The sequence below is a fragment of the Propithecus coquereli genome, unplaced genomic scaffold (assembly GCF_000956105.1).
Source record: "Propithecus coquereli isolate 6110/MARCELLA unplaced genomic scaffold, Pcoq_1.0 Scaffold791, whole genome shotgun sequence".
Lineage (NCBI taxonomy): Eukaryota > Metazoa > Chordata > Mammalia > Primates > Indriidae > Propithecus > Propithecus coquereli.
In genome coordinates this window covers 64,940-76,594 of record NW_012154074.1, presented here as the reverse complement: position 1 = coordinate 76,594, position 11,655 = coordinate 64,940, and the positions used below count along the sequence as shown (strand labels likewise).

At 36.6% G+C, this 11,655-nt stretch overlaps 1 protein-coding gene across 1 annotated transcript in view; it reads left to right on the top strand.

The window, feature by feature from the left end:
* Positions 1–849: 849 nt before the first annotated feature.
* Positions 850–11,655, top strand: part of MAN1A2 (mannosidase, alpha, class 1A, member 2) — a 27,618-nt gene continuing 16,812 nt past the window's right edge. Inside the window, exon 1 of the mRNA XM_012663062.1 lies at positions 850–1,324. Coding sequence (XP_012518516.1) covers positions 1,026–1,324 — 299 coding nt within the window. The 5' untranslated portion in view covers positions 850–1,025. The remainder of the gene's footprint in view (positions 1,325–11,655) is intronic.

Genomic DNA, 11,655 nt, shown 5'->3' with positions numbered 1-11,655 from the left:
CTCTCGCGCGCCCGGGGCCGCCCGCCGTCCCGGGGCTGAGCGAGGAATGAGCAGGCGCCTGCCCCGGGCTCCCGGAGCGAGGGCCACGGCTCGGCTTCTTCTCACGCTGCAGAGGCGCGCGGGCTCGACCACTGCGGCCGGGAGCGGCGGGGTCAGCGGCCGCCTGGCTGGGGGAGCAGGCGCCGGGGTTAACTGAGCCGGCCGCGGACGGGAGGAGGAGCCGGGCGGGGGCGGCTGCCGCGCTTCCCCTCCCCCGCACACGCCGGGGCTTCTCAGTGGCCGCCGGAGGAGGAAGTTCCGCTCCCTGACAGACCCGTGCGGTAGCAACAGCGGCGGAGGCCGAGGCGGCTTGCGGGGCTCCGGTATTTTGGACGCGACTACCCTTCGCGCCAGCCGTCGAGTGGGCAGCTGCCCGGAGTCTGCCAGGCAGCGTTGGGAAGCGCGGGCAGCCGAGAACTCCTTCCTGCTACTTCACCCAGCACCTTCGCTTCAGCTTCCCGGCGGAGTGGGGGACCTTCCTCCCTGTTTGCAGACTTCCGTGGAGACCCTTATTTTTCCACTACTGAGGATAAAAGATTCTGGAATAGAAGAGTCAGAGGAGATTAACCATCTGCAACTCCTTGGATCTCACCAGGCTCCCTTTTGGGGGGGAAGACCACATTTGAGCATCTCATTGAGATGCAGGAATGGAAGAACCCACCTTGCAGCTTCTCTGCAGTGTGGCTTGCCTAATTTACCCCTAGGAATGAAGAGGAGACTTGTAATAACCCGAAAAGGCACTGAAAGCCAGATGGCAAAGAAGATATCACAGCACAGACTAGTTATCGTTTGGGAGGAACACACCCGTTTCTGAATGTAACTGGGCGAGTGTAGAAGAAGTGCCCTCTTAAAAAGCACAACAATCCTTTAAGAGGAGAGAAATTGAGTTTCCCCATTTTTGCCAGGAACTTGAAGACAACTCAATGTATTGTTCATTTGCTGTAAGATGAGAACTTTATAAAGTATTCTGTCCAAGAGCGTAAAGGATGACTACCCCAGCCCTGCTGCCCCTCTCTGGACGTAGGATACCACCTCTGAACCTGGGGCCGCCCTCCTTCTCGCATCACAGGGCTACCTTGAGACTTTCTGAGAAGTTTATCCTTCTCCTTATTCTTAGTGCCTTCATCACCCTGTGTTTTGGGGCATTCTTTTTCCTTCCAGACTCTTCAAAACACAAACGCTTTGATCTGGGTTTAGAAGATGTGTTAATTCCTCATGTAGATGCTAAAGGGGCTAAAAACTCTGGAGTCTTCCTGATCCATGGACCCGATGAACACAGACACAGGTTTGTTTATCTCAGAAGTTCTGGTACTCATATTTGGCAGAACAAGGCACAGTTATTGCATCAAATCTGTCTTTTTTTTTTGCAGTGACATGTCATTTTCTCGGAGTCGTGGTAAGAGTTATAATTCAAAAGAGCTGAGTAGAACTATAGACTGGAAGGATCCCTAGAATCCCAACTAAAGTCCAGATCGTTCGTTTTATATAAGAGAATCATTTGTGTTCAGAGTTGTGTCTAATGTGGACAATTGGGAATGGAGGTATGAAAACATAATCTAAAGAAATAGTGACATATGCTTGCACCTGTATTTATGAAGAACGACTTGCATTCAGTCATCATGACACCGTGTGAAACCAATACATTCAATCTTGACAGCGCCTTTGGGTTTGTTCTCCCAAAGGGCTCTCATTTTCTGGCTTGTAGTTGAAGCTTAGTGGTGAATCTTAGATCTTCAGGATGACAAACATGGGTAGAATATACCTGTCATTTCTTAACATGTGAAAATATCCTGAGTTTTGTTCATTTTGTTGGTGTTCTATAGGGAATCAGTTAAGCTGAAGATATCAAATCCTAAGTCATTTCACTTTGTGAGGCTCGTAGACGAGATTTAGTTATTTTTTTGAAATTAAATTTTGCTCCCTATTTTTTTAATGTGAGAGATGGACTGTGTGAAGTATTAGAATTTGGTCCATTAAGGGGTTCACATTCTTCTAGATCACCAAATCTGAAGGGAGTTCTTGGGAGAGTATAGCCAAATTAAGATAAAATGGAGCACTAGTTACAATTCTTTTAAGTCATTTGTATATTTTTACTCAAAAGAAGAGTTTGGAGAAGTAGTTTACTTTCCTCAAACCTACCCTCTCCTCCCAATTTCTTAAAATAGTTCTTGAGTATGTGAAAAAAAATTATATGCTTGATTTCAGTTTTCAGATGATGTTAATTTTAACTTTTTATCAAGCACACGGTTTTTGAAAAAGCTTAGGTTCAAATGTGAGCTTCAGTTAAATTCTTGGGAAAAAGCGCTGCTTTAGGGAGGACTCATTTTTTTCTTAACTTAGTTAATTCATTACTTGATTCGTTCTTGTTTTGGCTGAACCTTATGGAGTGATTACTTCTAATATTGTTTTGTACTATTCATTTATATCTAAGTTATTTTGGAATTTTTGCCATTTTCAACTTCTGTACTCTTGGATTTCTTTTCTTTTGCTCTTTGTGACTTCAAGGAAAATCTGATATTATCTGTGAAATATGTTATTGAAAAATTAACACTGAAAGTGCAGTTTTCCTTGAAAACCTTATTTCCCATGGTGTTTGTATATAATTTATGATGAATATTTGAGGAAACGTGTTATTTAAGACTGGCTCCGAGCTTTTTGACAGTAGCCATGCATTAAACATTATTTAACTCTATCATTACAGTAATCTGTCCAGTTTTTAAAAAAAATATTTTGTGTGGACTAAAAGTTTAAGAAATATAGCTACATTCTAGTTTAAAAACATTTACATAGAAAAATTCTGAGTTAAGTGGAGTTAAAATATAAAATTTGTATGAAAATAGAGATATGTGCGTTTCATTCACATTTTTAAAAGTGTGCTTAAATCATTTAAAAAAGAATTCTTAAATTTATGCAGCTCTTGAATATATTTGCCTGTGTATTTAGCTATCTAAAACTACTGGGTTCCTGAATTTGGAGTGAGAGATTGGTTGTTGAGTTCTTATAGCAAGGCTTGTGGGAGTGGTGAGTGAGCCAAATTCTGAGTTTTGGATAGTAAGAGCCTGGATACAAGTGATACCTGTGAGGATTTATTGGAATCTGTTTGATTCCTGAGTTTTGAAATTGAGAATTCAGATTGTGAGAGATCTTTATGTTATCTTTGTATATTTCTGTGGTTATGTCAGTTAATTTTTATCTTTGCTTAATGTGGTATTTGTTGCTTTTGTATGTGAAAACGTCTGTAGTAATAAACAATTTTTTTTACTTTGAACAAGGAAATACAGTATAAGTTTAAAATGTGAAAACACAAAACATTAAGTTAATGTATAAATATTAGAGATAGCATTTTTACAGAATTAGTTGGTACTAAGATCATACCTATTTTGGGTGTGGGTCAAAAAAATCTTTCTTAATTTAGGAAATACAAATTGACAATTTATCTTAATTGTGTGTATGTCTGTGTATTTAAGGGTACAGGATAGAGGGATGAGGAATGTTACTTTAAGTAATGGAAAATAAATCATTATTAATGGATTAGTTTAGTATAGTATTTTGGTGTTTAAACACTGGGATCAGACTGCATGGATTCATACCCTAGTTTGCCACTGATTCAATGTGTGATCTTGAGCTAATTTTTAAACTCTGTGCCTAAGTTGCTTCCTCTGTACAACAGTGGCATCTACTTTATAGTTTGTTGTGTTGAATGAGATAACACATGCAAAGCACTCAGCATAGTTCCTAGCATTAGTAAATGCTCAATAAATGTTAGCAATTATTGGTGGTAGTAGTAGTAGTAATTAAAATTGTAATAGAATATTTTAATTCTAGATCTGCTTTGCTTTAAATACTGCCTGTGTTTCTGAAAAGTTAGGTAAAGTTTGATTGATATTTTAAAAGTACACCGGAATCTTACTGTCTAAAGAAACATTTTGTAACCAAACTAGTTAGCAAGAAATATATATTGCATGCCTGCTATGTCAGGCTCTGATTTATGCAGCTTACCATCTAGGAGAAGATGATGGACATTAACTAAATCATTTTATTTTGAGGTGTGATGAGTGTTACAAAGTTGTACTCAATACTGTCTGATCCCATGAACGGGGTGACCTAGCCTGTAGAGTGGAGGTGGAGGGAGCAGTGGAAATAGGGAACGCTTCATGGGGGAAGCATGGCTCAGAAACACAATGAGTAGGAGATCATTAAGTGAAGTAGAGATGAGGGTTGGAGGGAGAAGCAGTCAAAGCAGAGAACCCATGTGAGAGCCCTAAGGTAAAAAAGTGTGGCATCATCATGGAGAGTCTGAGAAATGTTCAGTATGGCTGATGTAGAGAGAAGTTCTGTGGGGTTAGGTAATGAGAGTTAGATGAGAGGTCAGATTTGGCCTGCATGCAAGTTTTTTTGGCCTCCTTACCGTTATTAAAAAACTTTGAATTAGTTGTCAGCATTCACAGATCAGGAGATTTTACATGAAAGTCTGGATTTTTGATTTCTCTTGAAAAATTAGAGAATATGGCAACACCCAAGTCTGTATTTTGGTCTTTATCCTAAGACAAACTATGTGAAGACATTGAAGGGTTTTAATAAAAGCAGGGGGAATGACATGATCCTTTTAAATTTTTAAAAAATGTAAATAATCACTTTGGTTGTAGTGACTTTTGAGTGGAGAGAAGTAGGAGGGTAACAAGTTAGAAGGGTCTAGGTCACAGAGGATATTGGCTTAGATCACAGTGGTGATAGTGGAGGAGAGAAATTAGTGGAGAAGAGTGGTTGATTCAAGAGATGTTAAACTATTAAGCTTTACAGATGATGGTGGTTGGTTGAATATGGGGGCTAAGGTAGAAGGATGAGGGAGTACGGAGTAACTTCTAGGTTTCTGGGTTACTAATGGCCATGGATTACTAAGAAATATACACTACATTTAATTTAATTTATGCTTTTTCTGTTGTTGTTCTTTTTCTTTTTTGTCTTTACTTTTCCCAAGAATCATGGCTCGTTGGATAATTTATACTTTAATGTATATAATTGATATTACATGAATTTAGTATATTTTCATGAGAAACCAATATATTCCCTTCTATTAAGTAGTTTATAAATAATCCAGAGTTTTAAAACAATACCTATTTATATATACACACCTTCTAGATGATAATGACATGAAATGTATAATTTGGCATTGATTATGATAATATTTTAGTATCTGTGACTTTTGAAGTACCCCAAACAGGAATTGATTATAATATAAATGAATGTTGTTATAATATACACTGATATACATAAAGTATCATGTTCATAATTTGTGTATATAATAGACCTAAGTAATTAAAAATCTTTTTTTCATTTTTTTGAAACTTATGTTTGTTTTATGTAATGGCATTATATAAATGGGCTTTGTGTTTTGTTTTTTTTTTAACATTTACTTGAACAGCTGTAGATTTCATCCTCTCTGGGCAGGATTTTGTTAGTCTGAATTGAATACATGAGGGCCAGGTATACATTTACCTCTTGATAGTTTCCTTAAAGGGAATGAAATAGACTTTGGAGTCAGAAGGACCTAAAGTTGCATCTTGGTTCTCCTAACGAGTTGTATGACATCGTACTAGACATAATCATTCTATCCCCATGCTGGCCAATATGGTAGCCACTAGTTAAATACCACTATTGCACTCAAAGTGTGCCTATCCTGGTTTGAAATGTGCTTTAGTGAGACTTTCTCAATTTCTTCGTGTCACGATTTGTGTTTTTTTTTGTTTGATTCAGTTTTGCTTTTTATTACAAGAGTAGAGATTTTAAATCTCTATAGCAAATTTAATTTTCTTGCCATTTTTCCTTATCTCATCCCTTTTTAATGCCTTTTTTTCCTATCCTGTTCTTTACTTAGGACTTTCTGTTCCTGTTTGGGGGAGGTCACTTTGTTTTATCCTCTAATACTGCGGTCCCCAACCCCCGGGCCGTGGCCTGGTACCAGTCCGTGGCCTGTTAAGAACTGGACCTCACATCACTGCCTGAGCTCCGCGCCCCCTGCCCCCATGGAAAAATTGTCTTCCATGAAACTTAGAAACTGGGGGGCCACACAGCAGGAGGTGAGCGTGAGCAGTGGGTGAACAAGCGAAGGTTCATATATATTTACAGACTCTAGGCTCCCAGTTGCTCACATCACCGCCCGAGTGCCCTCTCCCGATCCCCCTCAACACCCCCGTACCCCTGTCCATGGAAAAATTGTCTTCCATGGAACCGGTCTCTGGTGCCAGAAAGATTGGGGACGACTGCTCTAATAAATCTCTTGGATGTTCCATTTCACTTATACTTCTCTCCATTGGCTCATGGTTATTTTTCCCACTTTCCTTTGCTCAGTTGTAAATCATTATGTAAGGTCTATTTATAGTTGACATTGACATTTGCCAACATCATACTGGTGTAGATGCCTTTGTTCCTTTTCTTTTTTTTTGTTTCCTTATATATTGAGTGAATACCGTTTTTAACTCTTTAGTTGATCCATACAGCTCTCCGTCTAGTTTCCTCTGTCCTACTGATGATAGCATCATTAGTAGTCTCAACTGTTTTGGTGCTGGAGTAGGTTTTTATATAATTCCCCAAATTCAGAGGACACTTGGCAGTATGGAAAGTCACTGAGATTCTTTTTTTCTTGTCCCTCACCACCCAGAATGAAGTTTTTTATCCAGCTTAGCTTGTACAAATGCAACAGTTGCTCTCTGACAAAATGTAGCTAGTTAAATAGTAAGGTAAGTAACTGTAGAAAGGATAGTTAAACAGTGATCTGACTGCATGGAGGTCTTGGTCCCATTTTGTCGTTGGGGCAGATCATTGGATCTCTGAGATAAGCTACAGTTAGGGTAGGGTGGTAGTTTGGGCATTGTTTGTTTCATGAAGTAAGGCTTGAGTATGTAAAATTTAGATTATAAGTTAGTAAAGAGTTCTTTTAAGATTCTGACATTAGCTTCTTGATGGCTCTTATTTTTTTGATAGTCTTGTGTTTTTATCAATTTCTCTGCCTTTCATAGGTATTATTGTAATTTAGAAGAGGGTTTATTTGGAGGCTGCTCACTAGATGATATTTTGTATATGCCTGTTTAAAGTCTAATTTTGATCTGAAGCAAAATAACGGTGACTTTGCTTTTATTAGGTAAGCATTACACAATCACTGAATATATTAGTATATTTTTCATTCTTCTCAAAAATGAAGAGTAGCAGTATGGCATGGTTAAAATGCAGAATGCCAAGGCGTTAAGTCTTGATTTTCATGTTGTTCAATGAGTGTTAAGAGATCGGAAGAGGATACTGACACAAGAAAGTGACTCCCAGTGCTGGGAATCACTTGAAGTCAAGTGGGTCCTTGGCTTCGTACAAGAAAGAATTCAGGAGTGAGCCGACACTGTAAAGTGAGAGTGAGATTTATTCAGGAAGTATAGAAAGTCTTCTCCACAGGCAGAGCAGAGGCTATTTCTCCCTGCAGGAGAACCATTGCCCCTCTGTTTTAACAATGGCTTAATTATAGACTAAACAAGGGGAGGAATATTCATGTTATTTCTTAGGGGTGGTGTTTTCCTGGAATTAAGAGTGACACCCTCCTTTTGATTAAATGTGGTCAAACAGGAAGTATCATGGCATCAGCTGCATGATGGGAATGGGAGGTTTTCTTGGAAACTTTTATGGTAATGAAGTGTATAATGTAGCTGTAAGGTCAAGAAGTTGTCAGTTTCTCTGCCATCTTTTTTTTTTATTTTTTATTTTTTATTTTTATTTTTATTTATTTTATTTTATTTTTTTCTCTGCCATCTTGGTTCTAGCTGGTTGGAACTTTTCCTGCCTCCATCTTGTTTTGATCAGGGTAGCTCAAAACAAAGTTTCCAGACTTCAGTCATACAATGCCTGTACAATTAAACAATGGCTAAAGCAATGCCTAAAGCGGTGCCTGTCAGTTCCCTGTCTCAACATAATGCACAATGCCCATAATAGGTGAACAGTGTTTATTGGAGGTAGTTAAATGTTTCAAGGAAATAAATTTGTTCAAGCTCAGTTTATTTGCTCTAAAAGCTATAATAGCCTTTATAAAATTTCTCATGGGTTTTATAAAAAGATTTCTAGAGAAAATGTTTATTTTTTCTTATTAATATTTCTTTTGGGCTTTCTTATTAAAGTATCAAACACACAATCTTAGAATATTCCTTCTAAAATATTAACGTAGATTTATATAGATTATTTGGCCTCCATAATATGTAGTTTAAGATTTTATTTTCTGTCATCACTATTGTAAATCTGTACTTGAATTACTTGGAATTATTTTCATTTAATGTTATTTCCTAATAGTATTTTTGCTCTTCAGGGTTCTTGTTAGTATTATTTTACTTATTAACAGCTGAGATAGCAGAAATCCACTTAGTCCATTTTGCGTTGTTAGACTATCACAGACTGAGTAATTTATAAACAATAGAAATTTACTTGGCTCATGGTTCTAGAGGTTGAGAAGTCTAAGAGTATGGTGCTGGGATCTTGTGAGGGCGTTCTTGCTGTGTTATCCCATGGTGGAAGGGCAAGAGAATGCACGAGAGAGAGCAAGAGGGAAGGGGTGAGCTTGTCTTTATATCAGGAACCCACTCTTGTAATAATGGCATTAATCCATTCATAAGGGCAGAACCCTCATGACCTAATTCCCTCTTAAAGGTCTTCCCTCTCAGCACCATTGCATTGGGGATTAAGTTTCCAACACATGAACTTTGGGACACACATCTAAACCATAGCATGACACACAGATTCCTTCCCTTACCTCCCCTGCCATTAGGTAGTCTTTTTTTTTTTTTTTAACCTTTCTCATATATTGACTATGATTGCATATTGACTGTGTTTTACAATCATTTGCTTACTCATCTGCCTCTTTCAATAGAAAATGGGGTTATTGAAGACAAATGACTATTTTATTTGTCTTTGTATGTCCAATGGTTGAAGTACATTTGGTCCTTAATAAAAGTATATTCTGTTGAATAAATGTTGTCTATGGCAAGGTGACAAATTCTACGAGAGAAGGTATAAACAGAATATGTGGAAGTATTGAGAGATAAGATGCAAAAGTAGGACGAATTATGTCTTAAACTGACAAGGATACAGTCTCTTTAATAAAGGCTCTTTATAAAAAATAATAAAAAGGTTGGGAATATATCATACTGGCCCTATCTGGAACATACTTATTCCTATAAATGTATCTAAAGTATTTTGTATGTCCTACATTGAATTTCTCCTTGTTTAGGACAAAAGAAAGAAAACAAAAGAGAATATATGATGAGTGTTTTTATATATTTAATTTTCTTTAATTTTTACATCAGGTTTGTAAATTAGGTATTCATCATCTCATTTTTATAGATATCGATCGTATAAAATTTAGATCATACCTAAAGTTGGAAGTTGGTAACACAGAAGCTAAGTGTCTTCTAGAAATCAGTAGTTTACATGGTAAACATTAATTTAATTGATTTTTAACTGGGCAAATGTTATGTTCCCTACTGTTTGAAAATTATAAAAATATTAACTGGTTTAAGCTGACTCCACATATTCCTTGGCTAGAAAAATCATTTTGCTGCTTTTATTTTTTCTAATTGTACAGATTCTGTCAGAAAAGTTTATTTTGAATGCCATAGAATTTTTGCTGGAACTTTTTTCCTGTTAAAATATGGTTGTAATGAAGTCTGTGCTGGAGATTTATTTTCAGATTGGGTTTTAGGATTTATCATAAAGAAAAATCTCTTTATCATAAAGAAAAAGGGCATGCTTTCCATTGCTCTGTCTTGGAATTTATATGATCCCAGAAGGAAAGGAGTCATTGTATATTTAAAAGTTAAGAGATAGGGGCTTTAGTTTTAGTGTTGTCCTTGCTTGTTGAAGTGTATTTAGATAAGTTCTTTAACTTTTTTGTGCCTGATGTCCTTATTTATGGAATGAGGGAATTGACTGAATCTTTAAAGAGTCCTTCTAGCTCATGCATATGAAATACAAATAATTTTATGAAGTAGAGAACTAAAGAGTATGCAGTAATTTAGTTCAGACATTACAAATACTGTGAAGATGAAGTGTATTTTTCTAAATGGGAATTAGTATCATTTTTGTATATAAAGATTAGGAGTTTAAAAATTATTTTGGGAATTACTAAAATTTATTTGTATGTAATTTATGTGATTATATAATGAAATCTATACCAATTTAAAAATGAAAAAAATGAATGAAAAGACTGTTTTATATACTCATTTCTCATTCTTTTAAAAATATAGTTTACTGAGCATTTTATGTGGCAGTCTGAAGGTAATGGGTATATTTACGAAAGTGTTTTCTGGTATTATTTTTGAGCTCAGTTAACAATCACACCTCTGCATTTGTTATCTAAGACTTTAGGATAGATTTTGTGGAAAACAGAGTCCTTGATATTGAGGTCTCAGACCCTGTGAAGGCTTTTTCTTACTACTCCTGAGGCACAATTTTCTTTAAGACTATAATTTCCTAACCTTAATATTGAGAGGTGCCACTGAAAATGTTCTCTGCTGTTCTCTATATCTTAACAAGAACTTTTAGGACAAGTTATTCAAATAGTTAAGAAAAAAAAGAAAATGAGGTAATCTGGAGACCATGAAGAACAATGAAGGCTTTGCTTTTCCTTTTGACATTTTTTATATTTACATATTATGTCATCAACCTCTGTTACTTATGTAGATCTCTTGGCCTCTTCTTGGTGATATTGATACATTAAAAAATATTGGTCACATTCATTTACGCAGCAAGTATTTTTGAGTATTATGTATCAAGCATTATGCTAAGTATTGTAGATTATTGGAGAGTATTGTAGAAGATTAATTTTGACCATGGGCACTACTGAAAAATTCAATTCTTAACATCATTCTTAAAGCATATATTATCTTTGGAGCCAGATTCTAGGGATCTTAGAGATACCTTCCCACCTATGTGAGGTTCTGATATAGGCATTTAGGTCATAGGCATTTCTTTGAGAGTTTATATAAGTTATTGCTTATCTTTCCTCATTTTTGGTTTTTTCTAATATGCAATTATATCATTAATTTATGCATTTCTGGTATGTAGACTGGGTTAGCTGAAAATAGGAGGCAAACATTCTTAATCTTTTTTGATCCAGACCAGGCCCTGGGATCTGAAAAAATATGCCAAGCATTGTGCTAAATTGAGATCTGGCTCAATTGTACAGTCAGCACTCTGTATCCATGGGTTCTGCATCTGTGTATTCAACCAATCCCACGGATTGAAAATATTCAGAAAAAGTAAAAAAGGATGGTTGCATCTGTACTGAACATGTACAGACTCTTTTTTTGTCATTATTACCTAAACAATGCAATGTAAGCACTATTTACGTAGCATTTACAATGTATTAGGTATTATAAGTAATCTAGAGATGATTTAAAGTATAGGAGAGGATGTGTGTAGGTTATATGCAAATACTACACCATTTTATATAAGGGACTTGAGCATTCATGGATTGTGGTATCTGTGATATCTGTAGGGGGTCCTGGAACCAGTTCCCCATGGATACTGAGGGATGACTGTATTCATATATAGCTGTATGTAAATATAAATATTTACATACAGCTATAT